The 21,826-nt window shown below is 43.4% G+C and overlaps 1 protein-coding gene across 1 annotated transcript in view; it reads left to right on the top strand.

Moving 5' to 3' along the window:
- Positions 1-21,407, top strand: part of LOC147747686 (regulator of G protein signaling 5-like) — a 269,939-nt gene extending 248,532 nt beyond the window's left edge. Inside the window, exons 4-5 of the mRNA XM_086954748.1 lie at positions 9,407-9,573; positions 19,389-21,407. Coding sequence (XP_086810874.1) covers positions 9,407-9,573; positions 19,389-19,550 — 329 coding nt within the window. The 3' untranslated portion in view covers positions 19,551-21,407. The remainder of the gene's footprint in view (positions 1-9,406; positions 9,574-19,388) is intronic.
- The last annotated feature ends 419 nt before the right edge of the window (positions 21,408-21,826 follow it).

A 21,826-nucleotide genomic window follows, 5' to 3' on the forward strand; every position in this document is an offset into this window, starting at 1 on the left:
TCCTGATGTTTCGTTTGCTGACTGCTTCCTTGTAGGAACTGAGGAGCTGTAGGGCATCTCTGACTAAACACCAAAGAATGCCTACATTGACTGCCAACGTAAAGAGCAAAACATAAAAATAGAAATGTGTTCTATTGTGTTGCAAACTCATTAGTTCAATTTCCCACTTCCTTTTCAAAAGCCTGGCTGTGTGCAGTTAAAACTAACCTACAATATGTATGATTCCAGGAAGTAATCTATAGTTGCTTGGCCTGAATTTTCTATTTTAGATGTCTGCCAGAGATTTTGAAGATTAACAACAGCAAGCACTGGCAAAGCAAATATGTTTGGTGCTAATGTGCTGAATACTGTAAACGGCATTGGTGTGTGCCTGTGTTTCCATGTGGTTCCACGGACACACCAGTCCTTTTGGCTTTGTTAATACTCGCTATAATGGTTGCTTAGTACTGGTTTAGCTCACATGATCTAGCACTATAATGCTTTTAAGAGGCGCATATTCCTGCTGTATGCAGAACTTGTGCCAGGACAACTTAGTCTGATGGTCGTACCATTAACCTCATCAGCGCGACGCAGATTCCTGCGCTGTGCTGAACGTTCTAATGAGCCAACGAGCTCATGACGGAATGGTTCCGTCATGAGCACAGGCCTTCCGACGCTCATGACGGAACCGTTCCGTCATGAGCATCGAAGGGGTTAACTGCATAAAACCAGTTCAAGAGTTGTTTGCTCCGTTTATTTAGAATAGGTAAGGGTTTGACTGCACACACATAATGATATATAAATGACTTTTATTTCATCAGCATCACATAATGCCAACGACTCCAGAGTATTCTGTCACTTTATTCGATGCAGGTCCTGTGTATCTCATTCACAGATTTATAATAGGGTCAGGGCCAGGATGTCACCCCAGCAGTCTGATAGAGCCCTGGGAGGTCTCAGCCCCCTTTTAGACCTGGCATTTTTGACAGGTTTATCCCGAGACTTTTTTGCTTTTTAACCTCCTCCCACTCTGAAATACCACATAGGCTAGAAAGCCTTGAAAGGCATGAGGCTTGGACCTCGTCACAGGCAGATGTCATTGGCCCCTGTGGTGGTTTGCTATCCGGATGATCAGCAGTGCCCCGTGGAGGGAGCGGGTGGTGGGCTGGGAGAGTCAAAACCCGGGGTGGACTTGGCCACACCACTGTGTTGGCTATAGTGGTACTGTTTGCCAATTGGATAAACAGCTGTGAGCAAACTAAGGTTAGGAGCAGCACAGATGGGATCCACAGGCAAGGAGACGGGTTCCCCATGGGTTAGCTTAGTAGGGCCTGAGAGTATGGACAGAGGGACTCAACAGGGTTCAGAGAGGTATAGAACTAAAATGTGCCCCTGCTGTAGTGGGCTTGGTCTATTCTCTATTGCCCCAAACAAAGAAGTCCATCAAAGTTTGATTAGTCTGCCCTGGCTTTGGTCTGGGAGGAGGTTATGTTAGACCTGGCATTTCTGGCATGTTTATCCATAGGATTTTTGCTTTTTCTCCTCCTGTTTTGAGCCCATTTGTGTTGGTTTTATGACTCTGGGAACTTTACCACTGCTAATCAGTGCTACTGCGCATATGCTCCTCATGTAAATGGTGTTATGGATTGGTGTATCCTAGTGTGCACAGGAGTGCACAGGGCCTGTAAATCAAATGCTACTAGTGGGCCTAGAGCACTGGTTAGTTCCATCCTTTTTCATTTGAGAGATTATCTGTGATGTCTTCAGTTACGCCATTTAACATGTCATGAGTGATGTAATGTATGAGATCATAAGCAGTGCACGTTGAGGGTGCAAGTCATAGTTAGTTCAATAAACTATAACTGCTGAATTTCAGTGTTTGTCAGGTTTTTTAAATGTTAGTTTCTATATTATTGCAATATCTAACTATAGCTCTAACCTTTGGGTTTTCCACTGGATTCCTAGTTTTTTCTAGACATAAGCTAAAATCTTATTATCATATCTAAACATAGCATCCCGAGCGCCAAACAACTGTCACACATGGAATACGGTTGTGCACATCATGGGGTTGGCAGTAGGACATGGCTTATTCACTGAGGCTTGCATAGTCTTGCAGAAAGAGTCTCCAACAAGAGTCCCACAGTACCTCAAGGGGGGTCTTGCTTGTCTCACAGAAGTACCACAGGACTTGCAGCACCAAAATAAAAACAAATACTTTCTGACAGCCGGTTGGTCTACTCTGGGTCCTTCTAGGAGTGCCAGGGGTTTATTTTGGACCCTGTACATTATGTGTTTTTTTTTAAACAAGTTGAGTATATTGGGACTGAGTCTAATGGCGGCCCCAAAGTTTTTCTTCATGTAGCGCCAGCCAATCAGATTGCTCAGGCCCATGAGACGGTACCGGTCTGGCAGGCCAAAATGACAGCTGGAAAGAAAGTACTGTCAGCAAGTCAGATTTTACCTACAACTGGTGAATTTCATTATTTCTTTGTGTTTTAAACATTCATTTTTAACTAATTTCACCAGTTAGCTATATCATTACTTAAACTTTAGTTTTTTTCAGTGAATTTGTAGGGATTTTTTAGGTAATCTAAGATCTTATTACCATACCTAACTATAGCATCTCTTTATTTGTGTTTTTCAGTTACTTTCCAGGTGTTTCTAATGTTAGAGAAAATGCTATCGCCAAACCTGACTACAACAGCTATTTCACCTTTGATTTTTTGGGTGAATTTATAGTTTATTTAAAAACATTTTCAACCAACACCTCCACTATGTACAGCCTTCTTCCATTTCCACTTGGGTTGCACAGATTGACCCGTGCTGGTGGCCAACCCACCTCAGCCTGCAATCCATGGTCAGCTTGGTGCTCCTGCCCCTTTCCCCTGTTGCTTGCCCTCTGTTCTCCATCTGCATAACCTGCCCACATCTCCTGCTCTCTGTGGCCAGTTTGTTGCTTCTACACTCTCCTGTCTGTCCTCTGTTCTCTGTCTGCTTGCCCCTGCAGCTTTTGCCTATCCTTCATTATCAGGTAAGTTAGTTGTTCCTGCCACCCTCCCCACTGCCTCAGTTCTATGTGTGTGTGTGTGTGTGCTTCTGCCCCCTTCTATCTGTGGTCAACTGCGCTACCCCACCTTTGCTGAATCTATGCCCCAATTCTCTCCCTCTTGTGGTTCAAGATCCATTGTACTGCCACTGCCCACCTCCCTGGCCTGTGGGCTCTGTTGTTCTCCATTGCCCTGCCTGCACACACTGCCCCTCCCCCCACCCTGTGTTGTCCTAGTCCATGCCCCCATCCTTTCCATTTCCACAGTGTTATAATGAAAGTATTCACTAGAACAGTTGAAATCTTTTTAATGAAATGAAAACTGTAAAACCTAAGCATTTCCTTTGCAAATGACCTAAAACTTTACTTAAGCATTTTACACAATTCTTTCATTGAACTATATTTTAGCTCCATGTGGGGCTAGTAGTGCAATGTTTGTGCTCTTTCTTCCTCAAGTGGCCATCTTGGGAGACTTTTTTGTTATCAAGCTCTGTGTTGTAATCTACTTTCTGCCTTACTGCTCAGCTAGTAGTGAAGTCATGGGAATGCTGGGAGTGTTTGTGCTTGTCAAGGGTCAGTTGATGTGAATGGGCTGAGCAGCAAGGATGCTGCTCACAGTGGGGCATTACTTGGAACATATCATAATCCTGTAGCCTGTAAATGAAGATATAACTTTAATACTAAACATATACCCTTTTTTACATGCCCTGACTACGTGTCATACTCTTTATTTACTGCAGTATCCTCTGTAAGAGATGCTTTCAGTGTTAACATTTTTATTCCATCAAGACAGTGACCAGTAACTTTTGTCATAAATACTTTTTTTTAGTCATAAATAGCATTCTGCTCACTAGTGCACTGCAACAAAGCTGCTGCTGGTCACCAGGGAGTTAACTGGGAGTATGCAGCTGGACTTGAAAGTACATATTTCAGCCTTCATATCAAAACGTTTTACTGAAATAGATGAGGATATTTGAGAACGCATACAAAATGTGTCCTAATTTTTCTATACACAACACTAACCACAATTTCTATGACAAAAAAAACCTCATTTAGTTTATTTCAGAAACAAAAGTTCTACGTTTTGCAGCTTGTATTCAACCAAGATGGCTTGTGGTGTGCCACACTTGAAAAATAAATAAGAATATTATCAACTCTAGTTATTCATTAGAACACACTGTGAGGAGCTGCAGTAGAACACTAGAGAATCCACTGACAGGCTGCTGCAGCTATTGGTAGTATGTTTTAGAGATTTTATTATGATATGCCTGAGGAAGATAGTGTGAATTTACAGAAATATGCTCTCATTTTAGCTCTGGCGCACCTTCCATGTGAGAAAATCATGAGAGAAAACAGTTTTCCCTCAAACATGATCCATCAGAGAGCAGCAGAGACTCAGCATTTTACAAAGGTTAAAATCACCATAAAATATACCACAAAATTAGTATTGTATCACCAGCAAATGATTCATATTACGACTTAAATATTTTATCACCCTTTATAAGAGCTGCTTTTTGTGCCCCTCAAAAACAAGCTTTCCCTATTATACATTTCACTGGGCACCCTGATCCAGAGTCATGTAATGGCTGCCACAACATTTTTGTCAATGCTGTTACCAGTTAATCGTGGGGGGAGAAGGGTAAGGACCTATACCCATATCCCCTTTGAGGTCAGGGTTGCTCCACCCCGCCACTATATATATATATATATATATATATATATATATATATATATATATATATATATATATATATATATATATATATATATATATATATATATATATATATATATATATATATATATATATATATATATATATATATATATATATATATATATATATATATATTTTATTTATTTATTTTACACCAAGGATGCGGCACTCCAGACTTGGGTGATGTTCAGCTTAGTTTATTCAGAAACAACTCGAACCAACGCGTTTCAGCCTAACCTCGGCTTTGTTCAAGGTAAGTGAGTAATTATCTATGCTTACCTTATATCTCATGTGCCATTAGGGGGCATTATGGGATATGTAGTTTAGTTACATATTTACATTTTATTTACAATTTGGACAGACATTTGATTGTTTCATGAGCATTTTTTTATTTTTGTTATAGTTTGCTTTTGTATTGTTCATAGGGTGTAGTACCCAGTTCATTGTGCGGTCGGCAGTCTTAATGATGATTTTGATATTACATGTAATCCATGTAATGTCTACTGGATATCGTGCTGCGCTCTTTCGACAACCAATACATATTGTTCTCATATGTATACTAATTTTATTTATTCTTTGTATTTTGTTGGTTCTGTGATTCACTTTAAATTTTATTTGATAAGCTTTCCATTAGCTTATTCTTTCCATTTCAATTTTCTCAGTGTTTTGGGGTATAGTACCCTATCACATCACCAGGAAATCTGTATTCTGATGTTATAGCTGTTCCTTTATCACTTGAGATGTACATAAAGCTCCTCGTCAATGTACATTCCTCTTGGCACATTGGTTTTTAATCTGATGATGAGGTGTGACTCTGCTTGTCTTAGTTTTTCCCGTCTATCACCTCCTCGTTCATTAGGTTTTATCATGAAAATTCCATAATACATCATGGCTTTCCAATTGCTGCTTTGACAGGATGCCATGTGTTTAGCAGTTGCATAAGACATGTCTTTGTTCTTTACTGCTCTTATATGCTCTAATATTCTCTTTTTCAGCATGCATGTCAGGCTTCCAATGTATTGCATCTTGCATTTGCATTTGATGATATATACCACATGTGTGGATGTGCAGTTTATTTTCTCTTCTATGGTTGTTACTTTGCCATTTGGTTCTTCAAAGCTATTTTTGTTTTGCCTAATTTTACAGGCTTTACATATGTCAGCCTGAAACCTTTTTGTTGATTGGTTAGCCAATTCTTTTTTTCTTTAGGATTTTTTGTTTCAAAATGGCTTTTGACCAATTGGTCCCGTGGTGATTCTGTTTTTCTGTAACTGATCATTGGGCCATCTCCTAGCATATTTCCAATATCCGTATCTCCAGATATAAGATGCCAGTATTTTCTGATTTTTGTGGCAATAATTCCACTTTCTTTATTGTACGTGGTTATAAATCGTGGTGGATTTTGTGTTTCTTTCTGAGTCTTTACTTTTGGGTTTAGGATCTCCAATCTCGATTTGTTTGCAACTCGTTTTTTGCTTTTCTCAAGACATCTTTCATTATAACCTCTAGCCTTTAGTCTGGTTACTGTTTCTTCTATTTTTTCTTTCGCATCTGATTCCTTTGAGCAATTTTCCTTAATGCGAATGAATTTGCCATAGGGTATACTCGCAATTAGTGGTTATGGGTGGAAACTGGTGCCGTGTAGTATACTGTTAGTAGATGTTTTCTTGCGAAATAAAGTAGAATGGATCTTTTCATTTTCAATAAAGATTTTCAAATCCCAAAATATATATATATATATGTATATATATATATATATATATATATATATATATATATATATATATATATATATATATCCAAAATCGATTCCACACAATAAAGAAAGGAATGTCCAGGCCAGCTTTGCAGTTATCCAAGAGCTTTTATTCTTAGCTCCTACTCAACGCGTTTCGAGGTAAAACCTCTTGATCACGAGCGTGAGTGTGAGTGACTCTTGTTGCTTATGTATGGTCACATGACCTTCAAAACAACATAGTAAACAGACTTGTGAGGAAGTCATTAAACATTTGTTGGTAAATAAAGCAATGCTAAAATTATACGCAAATACAAATAAAAAAATCACAAAGCATTTATTAAACAAATGCTATGCGAAAATAAAATAAAATAAATTCATTCAAGAATGGGAAGGCAATATATTACGGGGACATTACATTATTTCATCATGTAAAGTCTCAGCAAGTGAAATCTCACATTATTGCGGCGCATTTGTAAATAGTAACATGCTAGGCCAGTTTTAAACTCGCAGGGTGCACTTAAAAACAATCAGTGCCAGTCCAAGGTGTGTCTCACCCCAAAATCAGTCATCAAAAACAGAAATGCATTACGTATTCATGCAACTTTGTAATATGACAACGCATGTTAATATCCATGAACCAGGGCATGTAGACATCCTGTCTGTCTTTAGTATTTGCCTCTCAAATGCACCAAACGAAGCGGTTCAGTAGGTCAATGACTTTGTTCTGTTTCCTATGACAGTTACTGCATGCCCACTGGGGCGGAATTACGTACAGAAACAGGCACTCCCGATTCAATGCCCACTGGGGCTTGGTTTTTTCGTTTGGTGCATTTACTATTTACAAATGCGCCGCAATATTTGTGAGATTTCACTTGCTGAGACTTTAGATGATGAAATAACCACTCAGGATTCACTTGCCTCCTTCAAAGTTGCAAATCAGAAAATATCTGAACACCTAGACACCAACTGTCAATAAACCTACCTATTTGAGCCTTTGTTTCTCATAAACTGCTGAACAGATTTACACCAAGTCACAAAAAGCATGCTTTCTCACTAAAGTTCTAGCTTTTGGTCAAAATTGGTGTAATTCTGTTCAGCCATCTTGACTGTAGCACTGTTTATAATTCCCTATGGAAAATGCATTTTGGGATCCCCTTTTCTCAGCCACTGCTTGACAGACCACCTTGAAACAGAATGAAGCTGAGGTGGATGAACTTTATTTTTGGGAAGTTTCATGAAGATTGGCAAAACTGTGCCAGCAGTATTAGAAAAACAAAAAACATTCTTCCTATGTAAAGTCTGACCTAACTCTAACTATACAGTGGTGACTGCCACTTTGCAATAAATCCACAAACATTATAAACACCATAATCATCACACCTTATTCCTCTTTGTATAAGAATATCCATGGCTGGAAGCAGGTAAAGCTGTGATTTAGTTTTAGATAATTCAAGGTACACAGATCCTGCTTTAACTATAGATAATTCCAGGTGCACTGATCAGCCGCGGCCAGCCCAGATAAGCACGGTGGGACGGTGGACCTGGGTGGAGAGGGGTGGGAGATAGGGAAGTCAACAGACGCCGGAATAGGTATGATTAGAGCAATAAATAATACCTATTCCGTCGTCTTTCAGCTTCCCCCGCTCACCTGAGCTGGCCGTCACTGGCACTGACCAACTTTAATTAGAGAAGATTCCTGGTACATGGACGCATGTTAATGATTCATAATTCCAGGTACACTGTTTCTGTACCTGAAATTACTATAATTAAAGCACAGGTTCACCAGCAACTAAGCCCTGGATGTTCTTTTACAGTAAAAAAGTGAAATGTGACCCAACCTTAACAATTTTTTAAATGCAAATTCCTCGATAATAGCTCAACGGGTTTACAACAAATCACAAGAAACACACTTTCTGAGTTAAATTCTTATTATCTGCCAATTGAGTGTAACTCTGTTAATCTACTTATGGTCTGATTCCGAGTTTGGTAGTCCATCGGACCATCAAACCAATGGTGGACGTGCAGTGGCGGTTGGGGCCTGCCGCACCAGCGGTTTGACTGCTGTATTTCTAGTACGGCAGCCAGAGTGTTTTGGGGCTGCCACAACTGTCAGGGATCCGTGATCCATGGTGGTGGCACAGCGGTCTGGGGAAGCAATATGCATGACGTTGCCGCTGGGGGCCGACATGCATATTACAGGTTTTTCCACTTGCCTTGAAAAGGTTGGCGAAGGGGAATCTGCCCATGTGCACGGAGAGGCATGCAGGGGGGGACATGTTGTGCCCCCCTGTCTGCATGCACCCCCTTTCCTGCACAGCATGGACTGCACAGTCCATGCCATGCAGAAATGGCCCTAGGTGCTCCCATTGTGCCACACTTCCCACCCACCAGACAACGAGGAAACTTGTAATCTGACGGCAGGCAATGGGTGACTTTGCAGGTCTGCGAGCGGGGCACTGCAATGGCCGCCAACTCCCAGACCAACAAAGTTATAATCATGCCCTTAATCTCTATCAGAGACCAAAGCTTCTATGGGGAATTAACAAGAGAAAACAATGTTTTCGGACCCTTCATTTTCTTGGCTTCCACTTTTGGTATTGATGCAAAACATTATATTATGGAGATGTGGTGCATATTTTTTTAGAGGTTTTGTGCAGATTTGACAAACGGCGCCTAAGTTACTGGCAATACAAAAAAACGCTTTTGCTATGGACATGCATATATATGAAGGTAGGACTAGTGTATAAATATTAATCTACATTTACCTATTTATGCTTACCTTGATCATATTGTGGTAGTCGATACTTTTGCTACAATATTTTTGTACACAATATTGCTTGCAGTGCTTGGCCAGGTCAACCACATCAAGTGGCTCTATAAAAATGATTTCACCATCATTTAACAGACTGCATGTGCTTCTTTTCAGATGGGCTTACAGCTTTCAGAAACTTTCTTAAGTCTGAGTTCAGCGAGGAGAATGTGGAGTTCTGGGTTGCTTGCGAAGACTACAAGAAGACCAAGTCTCCATCCAAAATGTCCCTGAAGGCGCAGAAAATTTATGAGGAATACATTCAAACCGAGGCCCCAAGAGAGGTTAGCGCAAAACTTTGCTTTGAGATTGCACAGTTTTATTTATTGTTATTCACTCAGACTTTTACAGAGTGGGAATAGCTATTAGGAAATCTCAATTAGAAAATTCCGTTCCATTTGCCCCAACGTGACGGTTTTGCATTTCCAAAATAGCGATTTCCTATTAGGAATCACTATTTTGGAAATGTTAAACCAAGGATGCCTATGGGAATAAGGGCATCGCAATGCACTCCATAAATAGTGGTGCACATGTAGAGCACACCTATACTGTAGGGGAATGTGTGCGCTCTATTGCACTTTAAAAAGAGCATTTGGGTTGATGCTAATTGCGTTTCTGAAATGCTCATTTTGCTTTTAACTGGGTCTTGTGGCTCAGTGGACTAATGCGGCCATTGCAGTGGCCTGTGTTTGATCTCATGGTCACAGTTTCAAATTCTGGCAGGTCCAGTCAGGCTTTCATTCATCTGAGGTTGATAAAATGAGTACCGTTGGGTAACAATGAACATCTGTTATTCAGCGCGAAGAGACCTCTGGGTGAATGTGCGCTTTACAAATACACATGTTATGTTATTTAGCAAGTGCTTTGTGCATATGCTAATAAATCACACACAGGCAAACCCTATTTGCGATTTCCTATTCAGCGAACCGCCAAATGCAATTTCAACTAGGTAGAAATTGCCTTTTGTGATTCCCTAAAGACCTTTGTACATAGGAAAAGGCTGCTTTGCATTTTTTAACGAGCCAAAATTGCAATTCGGCCTGTTACAAAATGCAAAAAGCCATTGTACATTTGGCCCACACAGTATTTCTTAGGAGGCTGACTCAGCTTTTAGAATTACAGGCCTGACAAATACCAAGACTCCTTAGCTTTGATTCCACCTCATGCCTCTTTCTTCTACCACTTGTTACATTATGACTCTTTTTCTTACTTTTTTGCACTTTTTTTTCACCCCTGCCCTCCCCCTTTGTTACTGTTTCCCTATCATTGTTTTCCATCTTCAGCACTGGCAGCGCTGATGGAGCAGGCGTGCCTCATTTGTTCTCAGAGAAAGCAACCGTGCTCCTACGATCATATCCAGTGCCAGAAACGCTCCCCGTTCTCCCTTTGCTTCCGTTCCTTCATCCAATGAACTTCTCCAATTGGCAAAGGAGGCAAGAGTCAGGGACAAGGGAGACTTTAATGCGGGCACCATCACAGCCTTAATGAGCTTGATGGTCATGCGCTCATTCCATTTCCATCAACGTCTTTAAGGTCGTGTTTGTACCTGAGTCCAAGGGAGCAGCAGAGGACTGAAGTTCAATGGAGCAGCGTACAAGGTAAGGTGTCTAGTTTTGTGATGCCTCTCTAGGGTTGCCACCTTCCCTAAAGAAAAATGCTACCCATTCCTTCACATTTTAACTTTCTGCAAAGCCCTGGACATTGCCTCTGCTTGTGACACGGCCAAAGACAACTGTGATGGTTGTCTAGGAGGGAAGCATGAGAAGTTTGTTATGGTGGAGCAACTGACATCCAGTATAATTTATGTGGCATGCCTTGTGATTGTAACATCCTGGGTGATATAAGCAGTCTGCATATGATTGAATGTTTGAAATGTACTCGTTGCTGCTTCTCATGAGAGAATACAGTGCTTTGGGAAGATTTGGAGTTGAAGGCATTCATGAGCAGGTCAGACATGTTGGTGACCGAGTTAGGATTGTGTTCATACAGGTTAGTGTCTACAGCTGGGAGACAGTGCTTCACCTGATCACAACTGGATTGGTGTTCCTTACCTACAAGTTCTTGTTCCAGGAACCCTGAGACAACATTTCCTGGATGGAAAATCCAGCTTGAAAATCAGAAGGGACTTGTGCAGAGTCTTTAGACACTCCTGGTGGCCTCTGGGCACCTACACCTACCAACCACGCACGCAACCTTGGAGTCATCCTTGACCCGAAGTTCAGCATGACCAACTAAGTCAACGCAGTGTCCTCCACCTGCTTCCACATCCTCCGCATGCTCCGGAAGATCTACAGATGGATCCCGACAGACACACGTAAAACCGTCCCCAACGCCCTCATCAGCAGCAGACTCGACTACGGCAACGCCCTCTACGCCGGAGCCCCGTCCAATCTCATCAACAGACTTCAAAGAATCCAGAACGCCTCTGCATGCCTGATCCTCGACATACCGCGCCGGGACCACGTCTCCCCCCACCTGAGAATCCTGCACTGGCTCCCCGTAGACAAGAGAATTAGCTTCAAATTCCTGACCCACGCACACAAAGCACTTCACAACACCAGTCCTTCCTACCTCAACGACCGACTCTCATTCTATGTACCCAACAGGAAACTCTGTTCCGCCGACCTGTCTCTGGCCGCTGTCCCACGCATCCACAGAACCGCTTCCGGGGGCAGGTCCTTCTCCCACCGCGCCGCCAAAACCTGGAACTCCCTCCCCTCCTCCTACGACAAACTGAAGACCTGCTGACCTTCAGGAGACTACTCAAGACCTGGCTCTTCGACCACTAGCTTCAGTCTCCCCCCCCCCCTCCCAGTGCCTTGAGACCCTCACGAGTATGTAGTGCCCTTTACAAATTCTCTGATTGATTGATTGAAACAAAGCTTAGGCCTGCGTGAAACCCTCCTAAGGCATGTGGGGTCACATGGTTGGCTCCCTCAGACTGACAGCAGCCTCCCCTGCGCCTGGAAACCCTCTCAACCCATGCCACTCTCTCAGCATAGACACTCCGACTCATGTTTTCAACATGGATAACTCAGAGTGCACCTAGTATTGCATCCACCCGATGCATACCCGCTCCCTCTTCCTCAAATGTCGGTAGGCGGCCCTCCCAGTAACCGCTTTTACTGCTAACTGGGGGAAGCAGAAACCAGGATCTGACCATTGTTTCTACTGTAAAACTGTGAGGTAAGTGATGGGACTTGCTGTCTTTCTGCCCAGTCCATACTAATCTTAGAAACAAATGGACCGTCCCCTTGTACAGATCCCTTAGCTTAGAATTTCGGGTGGAAGCTTTTGGAATATACAAAAACGACAGCGCCACTGTTGTGATTGTGGCTGTGTCTAAATTCTTGTATATGGCTTGGGGAAGTAGAACCAAAGCACTAGGAACAGCATATTCAGCCACGTCCCAAATGCACGATGTACGAATTTGATTTTAGGATGATTCTAACCGATTGACTGTGCACTTTATGTACGTTTATACCCTGTTATTGGTGTTTAATCTTTTTAATGTTTTTATCTTGTTTTTACATATTGCTTATGCATTTTTGAGAATGAGACTGTAGTCTCGAACAATCAAATAGACGAAATGAGAGTGGTACGGTCAGATGATCAATGCTTAATTTAAGCGAGGGGTTGCAGGTGAGGACCACCAGCACAAACACATAAAAGCAGAAAAGAAGAATTAAGTAAACAGTCTAAAAAGAGTGACAAAGAAACAAAGTAGGACTAAAAAAAACTTCAAAAATTGAGATAAAGAGTCATAAAAGCAGAAAAGAAGAATTAAGTAAACAGTCTAAAAAGAGTGACAAAGAAACAAAGTAGGACTAAAAAAAACTTCAAAAATTGAGATAAAGAGTCAGGGAGTGTATGGTCACTAATGTAAGAGACATAGGGTGGAATCAAGGCTATGCAGCTTTGGTATTTGGCACCCCCGTTATTTGACAGGGCTTCTGCTGGCTTTTTAGAAAACCTTTGGCTCCTGGAAATTACTCTTTTACATATTTAGCATTGGAGCTGGTGCATAAGAACAGGTTAAATAAGTGATCCATCAAAATAATTATTTCTACAATATGCCTTGGCTCAAACAGAAGAAGTGAAATATTATTTTCTAGGACTAAACCTAATTGATGCCTGTTCATAATACGTTGTACCTGAATTGATATGTTGTGTGCATAGAAAATTGTTTGCATAATGCCTTGGATCATGGGAATGTTACCGATTTTTATAAAAGCAGCCAACAAAGATGGCAATTTAGCATGCTAATATTAACGTATTACATCATAAAAGGACTACATTTCTTCACATAAAAAAAATCAAAAGGCTAGTTTGACTGGAATTTACAACACGTGTTAGTCCTGCGTGAGTGAATGCAGTTCAAAATAAACCTGCGCATCACCATTTCCCTTGTTGTCCGTTTCCCAGCACAAACTTTTACCAGTGCTAGGCCCTCTCACTGCAATGACACGCTTGACATGCAATATGTGTGTGAGATAAGTCAATATCCCACCAGGGATATATAAAGCTTCCAAGCAGTGTCCGATTGGATGCCTCTAAAGCCGGAAGCGCGGAGATTGCTTCCTGCAACGTAGATTACTTCCTGGTCAAGGCACCGGGGAGCTCTAAAAGTCTGTCATATTTATAAACTGGACACACTTAAAGGCGTTGGCCACTAAGTGCATAAAGCAAACAATCCACTGTGTAAGGCAAAAAGAACAGTGTACCAACATACCATTCGCAATATGACTTTGAGTTCTGGTTTCTCAGTTAGCACATCCTAGTAAAAATCATTTGCAAAAAATGCATTTTTGCTATGTTTTTGATTTTTAAAATAGCCTCATTTACAACTACATGCATAGAATGGAAATAATGTCTTCTACGTAGACTGAATGAATAAAGTGATATGGCAAGGAAAGTAGACACCCCCTTCCTTTTGGGGAACAAGGCAACTGAAAGTCTGGTCACTAGGTCCTCAGAGCCTAGGGTCTTTGAGAACATTTAGTTAGCCTCCAATTGCATCGTAGAACTGAATATTTCTATATTTCTATGCATGGTGTTTAATGAACTTAATTACCTTTTCTATGTAACCAGTAGAATTTACTTCAGTTTACCTGCTTAACACATACTGCGTAGAGCCAAAAGTCAAAAAAACCTGCATGCTGTAAGATTTTCTGTGATTTACCACAACTTTCATTGGGTTATTCTTAAACTATAATAACAAACTCGGCAACTGCTCATTTTCCCAGACTAAAATCCAGATAAAATCCAGTGCTTCATTTGTGAAAAAATAAGTGGAGGCGCCCAAAGTTTTACTTAGGCACCTGCAGCCGGGACTGGCGAACACCAGGGTTGCTGAATTGCAAGTGTTGGCCCTTTTTAAGGGGATTTCCCTGAAACATTTTGATTGTTGTCCTCCTGGTTTTTGTCAACTCTCTTTTCTTGAGCTTAGAACTTTGGACACTTTCCCACTGTACTGCAACTAAAAAGTGCATGCGCCCTTCCTACTCGTCAGGACAGGGTGCTTACTTGAATGGGTTAGGTGTCGTACCTGTGAGTGCCCTGTAAGAAGGTGCCCCAGATACCCAGGGTGGGTGCGACAATGGCTAACATGGGGACACTGCACTGATTGTGCCACCCACCTGAACAGCCTGTCAAAAATGTCTCATGCTCAGGTTGGCCGGCCTCCCTCTGTAGTCAATCAACTCTGATCGAACGTTTTTTTACCACCAAACTGGGGTAGGTGTGTGTCCTGGTAGGTACATCTGTGTGCGTACTGTCCAGGTAGGGACGAACTCCCATGTCGGTTTATCCTACCTAGGGAGTCGGCTCTCCCATTGGACCCTTCCCAGCTGTGGCTCATTCTCTTAATAGGGCACTTTCCCACTGTAAGAGCAGTGTGAAAGTGCGTATGCCCTTCCTACACATGACAGGAAGTGTTGTTCTCCTGAGGGTTCTAAAGCATAGGTCAGGTCTGCCATGGTCAACTGGCATGTGCGCACTTGCACCTACGGTGGTTTTAAACCAGTGTTCCGCCTGTCACTGCAGGCAATTGTGCACACTGGCACATAATGTCTTAAAACCTCGATCCAGCCCTGCTAGTGTAGGCTGGTGTGCGCATTTGCACAGATGGTGTTTCCAAACATGGGTTCAGCCTGCCATTGTGGGCCGGGGTTGCGCAATGGCACCGATGTTGTCTCTAACTATGTGTCCCATCGGCCTTTGCAGGCTGGTGTGCACACTTGCACCAATTCTGTTTCTAAGTATGAGTCCAGCCTGCCATCCAGGCTGGTGTGCACAGTTGCACCAATTGTGTTTCAAAAAAGTGTCGAGCCTGCTATTGGAGGCTGGTGTGCGCTCAGCACCCAGGGTGTTCTAAAAATGTGTTTGGCCTGCCATTGCCGGCCTGCGTGCGCACTTACACCAATGGTATCTCTAAATTCATGCCCAGCCTGCTATTACAGTCTGGTGTGTGCTTTGCACCAATGTTGTCCCTAAACACGTGCCCAGCCTGCCATTGTAGGCCGGTGTGCACAATTGCGCGTCTACTCATACTGGCCTGTTTAAGTCACTAGCAATCCTGAGAGGATCTTTTGCTACTACCCAAGTACCCCGAGGGTACGGCTTAATGGGAGAAGTGAGTGGTAGGTGAAAGCAGGGCAGGCACATGCGTGTGGGCCCAGCCCAGACAGTGAAGAATACCATGTGTTTTTTCACTGCCTATAAGGTTTGTGCTTCCTATAGGCTAACATGGGGAGATGGGTCAAATTACTTCAGGCTGCAATGGTGGATTACAGTGGAGCAGTCTCATTATGTTTCCTATCATTGGATTCACAGCAACAACCCCTTGCAAGTGGTCAAGGTGGCTTTGTCCTAATTCACATAGAAATGCCACTACTAGAACATGAGCATTTATATGTTCCAAAGCTCTCTCTGTGCCCTGGTGCTTGACTCTAGTCCATACTGGAGGTTGGGGGAGGACATCTGGGCATTCCCTAGCTATAAAACACTGGGCATTCAGTTGGAATTTTAGACCTCTGCCATTTGTGGACCCAGCTGCAGAGATCGTAGGAGGAGGTTTTCACACTTGGCCTCCGGAGCCAGACCATGCATTCAACTGCCTCATAGCACACAGAACTGAAATTTAGAGGAGACATCTGTGGTTCAAGGGTAGACTATTTGAATCATCCCGATCTTCAAAGGCGCACTCCAGTATAATTACTGGTGCCATACTGCAGTGACATATGCTTGTGAGGACATGGGACTGGAGAACCTGGAACTACGTAGTGCACACTGCCAGAGGACTATGTTGTGCACAAGGAGGATTCATGCCATTGAAAGAAATCACATGCCCTTCCTGAATAATGGCTGGCCTGGACCACCTACAACTCCTGTGTGGTATTCTGAGGTGTCTTCTCCAAGGGCTTGCTGAGGTTGCACCCTGTTCTTTTGGGAGTCTCAGGGACATCAAAGATCTGGCAAGAGGGACCCACACCATCTACCTGTGACACCTGGAGAGCGATGCACTCTCAAGTGCCCATTTTGTATGCCGAAATCCAACTGGTTGCACGGCATGGCTGTGAAACTAAGAACTCTGTTTGGAGACCAGATTACCTTGTGAGGAGCCCGAAGTCCTGCCCGCATCTAAGGCATATGGCCCCCCACATCATGGGGACCTTGGCAAGCATAAGCGTCTTGTTGGTGCTGAGTGGATTCACCGGTTGCAGGACCCAGCATGGCACTCTTCGTCAATCATGTTGCATCTCTCTCGTGTGACACGCCAATTGCATGCTCATTGCGTGCAATGTCCCTTTCACAGGTTGCGACCATCGGAGGTGGGGGCATAACCATAGTAGTGCCTCATTCTACCTCGTGAGGCATTGCTGAACCTGCGCATTTGTGTGTGACCGGGTCTGTGCAACCAAAATCAACGTGCACCAAGCGTTGTGCCTCATTTCCATGGAGGTACAGAATTTGCAACTCTTCATTGTGTGTGTGTGACCAGAATTGTCGGGGGTGGTCAATATCGACATGCACCGGATGTAGACTCTCATTTCCAAGGAAGAACAGAATTTGCAACTCTTCATAGTGTGTGACTAGAATGGTCTGGTGTGACCCATATCAGTACGCACCAGATGTGGTGCCTGGATTTCCTGGGTGCAACTCGGCTCAATGTGTACCTGATGGGGTGTTTCCTCCTTCTGAGAGGCACCCGCTGCTGCATTTCCCATTCATGGATTGTTCCCTTTTTGGCCCTCAGCACAGCAGACCAACTGCCTTCTCCTCACCCAGCCTTCCCCGACTGCATTGTGTTGCCAGGTAGTATTACCCAGCTCTGGCCTGGGTGGTGAGAGTGATTGACTGGGCTGGAAGGACGCTTCTGAGAACAATCGGAAGTGGGTTAAGAGACTGCTTGACCACCATCTGCTTCGCAGAACTGGGCTGGTGCTGAAAGGCCCTTGTGGAACACTTTGGTATGTCTGACTATTGCCCTCACACTCTGTCTGCATCCTGTGGGTGGACTTCTCAAGTGGCTCCCCAACCCCCTTTTGTTATCTTCCTCTAATTTACCTTGTTTTTTACTGCCACCTGCTTCCCTGACTAAGAGTGACTTCAGCCATGAAGTGTATAGTCAGGGTGAGTTGGATGGTGGAGGGAGGCTATGGGCCACTGGGTCTGCAGTCAAGTGAGTTGCTGGGTATCAGCTGCACCGCATTAGGGTACTAAGTACGTATGTGCGCAAGCTTGTTTCCTACGGATTTGCCTGATGTCCATTGCACTGGTGCAGAGTGAGGTTGCGTGGAAGTGACAGTTGGTGAACTGCCCGAGATTCACGACACTGGTTGGCAGTTTGCCTATGTTGATTTTTTGTTATGTTATGTCTTCTTATATAGCGCTCGATTCACCGTGAGGCATCTCGGCGCTTGCTTTGGGAACCCGTCCTGGCTTTTTTCCCTGTGAGATAACCCGTACTGGGCATCCCCAAGGTGAAAGCCAGGCATCCCGCCGCGGGGGGGCGTAGTGGAGATTAAGCAAGCTAATGCCCAGAGTTGCAGAGTGTGAACCCGTGATTCGAGTAGGCACCGAAGCGAGAATTATCGAGTCCGTGGACATTTGGGCTCAAGACCCTGCTGCGTCGGGAATTGAACCCTGGTCCCGGGTCTGACCTCTGCTTCAGGGTCTGCCTCCTCTAACCAGTGAGCCATACTTCTCCACATTTTTTGCCAGAAGAGCATTTCATATGACATTGGGTTTCCTTGCGCGGCCTCTGTCTACGGTGCTGCCAAAAAGTTGTATCATTCTGTGTATGCACATATTTTCAATATTATTGTAACCCAGGCTGCACCCTCTAACTATGTAGTATTGAATTAGAAGAATTGCTGGGAGTGGGCAACATGTTGCACTGCTTAGGGGTGCTGGGAGATGGTGTTGAATAGGATCTTTCCCAAGTGTGCATATTGCTAAAGTCATTCAAACATGGTTGGGCCTAACACTGCTCGGAATAATTCCAAATGTGATTTATGTCCAAAAATACATGATGTTCATGTGGTGTTGATAATTATGTCTGTTGAATACAAATGGTATTTACATACATCACATGTGAAGTCTCTTTTGCAATGCTCAAGGTATTTATCTTGAGTGCTGTGCCAATGCTTTACACATTGCCTCTGTGGTAAGCCTGACTGCTCAGTGCCTATACAGTGTGTGTAATCACCCGATCCTGACTGGAGTGGTAGGTTCTACCTAGCTGGAGTATTGCTTCAGCCAATCAGAAAGTACTAGTTCAAACACCAAGCTTGTCTAGTGTCAGTTCAATCTAATTCCTCTTTCTTACATTATTCAACACTTCTTGTCTCTTGATCTCACTCCTGTAAGTTGTTTTTCATTCATTCTTGCTCGCTTTGTTGCAGTTTTTCTGATTTCCTCTGCCTCCTTTATTTACCTTCCGTTCCTTTCTCTCTTGTTTGTGGTCAGATGATAAATATTAAGTGCTGGGCCCCACAATTGACTGTTGTGCCCATCACCTGTATAAATTAAGAATTAAAAATCTATCCATCACTTACAATGAACAGCAAACTCCAATTTTTGTCATTGCTTGCAGGTTAACATTGACCATTTCACTAAGGGTGTTACACTGAAGAACCTGGTGGAGCCATCACCCACCAGCTTCGACCTGGCACAGAAGAAGATTCACGCCCTGATGGAGAAAGACTCACTGCCCAGATTCCTGCGGTCGGACCTTTATTTGGAGCTCATCGAGTAGCCAAATGGTCGGGCTGTGCATGGCGTCCCTGGGGTCATACAGGGCTTCCTGTTTGCTGTTTCCGCAGGCCAACATGTCCTTCCTCAGCAGCTTAGCCTTAAATACACCGAAGTGATAAGATGTTGCTAACGCTTGAGCCATGTTGTTTTGAAAATCTGTTCTCCATCTGCTAATGAAATGCTGTGCATCACTGTGGCCTTAAAATCCCCTGTTGGGAAATATATGGGGAGAAATTGATTTTTTTACAATGCACCTTTGCAAAGCTGCTTCGTATTACCCAGAGTTATTACCCTCTCAAACCAATGTTTCGGACTCATGTCCGCCCCACCAGTGAGAGATTAGGAATACGGCTGTGCCTTCGCTCAGTGATCAGAATACTCATAAAGTTCAAATTCCAGCAGATCCTACAAATGTCCCTTTATTTAATCAATCTGCAAGCAATAGCATATGCTGGCTGTGAAAGCTGCTGTTTCTTGAAATGGGTTCCTCTGCTTCCATGTCTGTTCCCCACTGCCCTGCTCCTAGGCGTACAGGAAACCTCTGGACCTTATTAGGTTTTTGGAAGATGACATACTCTAAGAAAACACGACAGATATCCCATCCATCATATTACAAGTGCCATAGGCTATAATGCACTTATAGTATATCCGACTTGACACCCGCCACGTATATGATGAAGTATCCTATCATCTAAACTCTAAATAAGACCCTCAGTTTGGAGTAAATTCAGGTAGGCATGAGCACAAGCCATGGATCAGTGGAGGCAGCATAAGGTTTTGGTTAGCAGGGGGGGCTGTCATAGGCTGTGATGGTCACTTGGTGACAGAATGACACTTTGACCTGGCTGGAATAAGCTTTGTCCTGTACACATGATCAATAGTGGGTGAATGTACTTAATCTGACCCACAGACTATAAGAGGAATGAGGGCCAGCTCCTCGCTCCTTTGGCGGTTTCACCAACTCTCTGGGCTACCCTTGGCTATTGTGCCTCTCCCTAATTGCAGAAACCCTTGCCCAGGCAATGGGGTGGCCAAACAGGTGCAACATGAAAAGTCTGAGTAGTGAAGTGTTCCTTGTTTCGGATAGTCTGATCAGTCAATCTGAACTGGCCGAAACAGTGCACATTGTTCTGGCCCTACTCAGATGGGTTTGGGCAAGAAGCATGGTGAATGTCATGCTTTTGAATGTGTGAAATTCAGGCCATCCTCATATATCTGCACTTATTGTAGTGAAACTGGCATATAGCTTGAGTGTGCAAACAGTGTCAATGGCATTACACGCCCCAATAGCCTCATTATTGCTTTTTAAGTATTTTGTTTCGTACATAACCACAAAAAGACATAGAGAGCTTATGTGACAAGGCGTACCCCCTGCTACAGTGTGACAGAGAAAACATGCAGTGTTGCCTACATTTCAAGGGGTCAGTTCTCCAGACTTTTCTCAATTAAATGAAAGCAGCATTTTCTAAACAACATGGTCAGTGAGCAACACATTTCTCTTGTGCACTTTTGCTACCCATATAAACTTCCATAACTGCTAAGGCATGATATCTTTGGCACCCCCCAGAAGGCCATGTGCAGCCCTCACTTATGCACTGTCCCTTGGGACCCAACAGTTTGTGTCACTCTTGAGTGTTGTGTGCTGAAATGTAGCATTCCTTTCTCCCTCCTACGTTTATTCTGTAAAATAAATAGCAGTTTTAATCATGTATTTTCTAAAAAAAATGAAAAACTTCCTATTTATGGCCCAGATCCTCACCCAAAATGTGTACAAAATGCGATGAAATTGTTTCTCAAAGATTGGATTGAGGTGACAGTAAAATCTAGTTATGACAAGGTTGATTGCATGTAAAATGAATTTCCTCTGCCGAGACTCACCCTTTGTGTGTATGTAAATGCAGGTTGTTGCACCAAATCACAGGCTTCTGCCCTCGAAACCTGACACCTTTTCTTCAACAGACTCTGGATGACCGTTGCTGTTATCATTTAGTTTTTTTCAGAATATTGTAATAATGCACTACTACGTAGACTACATGACACCTCGCCCAACAGCAGTTGTGGGGTTCTGAATTTAAGAACAGTGTATGTCGGCCTAATTACGTTGCGTTATATCCAGTATATGTCTTGGCGGGAAATCCACGCACGGGTCTCTGAGTCCATGCCCGGCCACTCATAATCTCATTAACCCCTTCGCTGCGGCGGCAATTCCGCCGCAGCACTAAGGGGGCGTGGGGGGGCCGAGCGGCGCTCGCATGCTCGTGACGGAGCCGCTCCGTC

Source organism: Lissotriton vulgaris, chromosome 1_1 (assembly GCF_964263255.1).
Source record: "Lissotriton vulgaris chromosome 1_1, aLisVul1.2, whole genome shotgun sequence".
NCBI lineage: Eukaryota > Metazoa > Chordata > Amphibia > Caudata > Salamandridae > Lissotriton > Lissotriton vulgaris.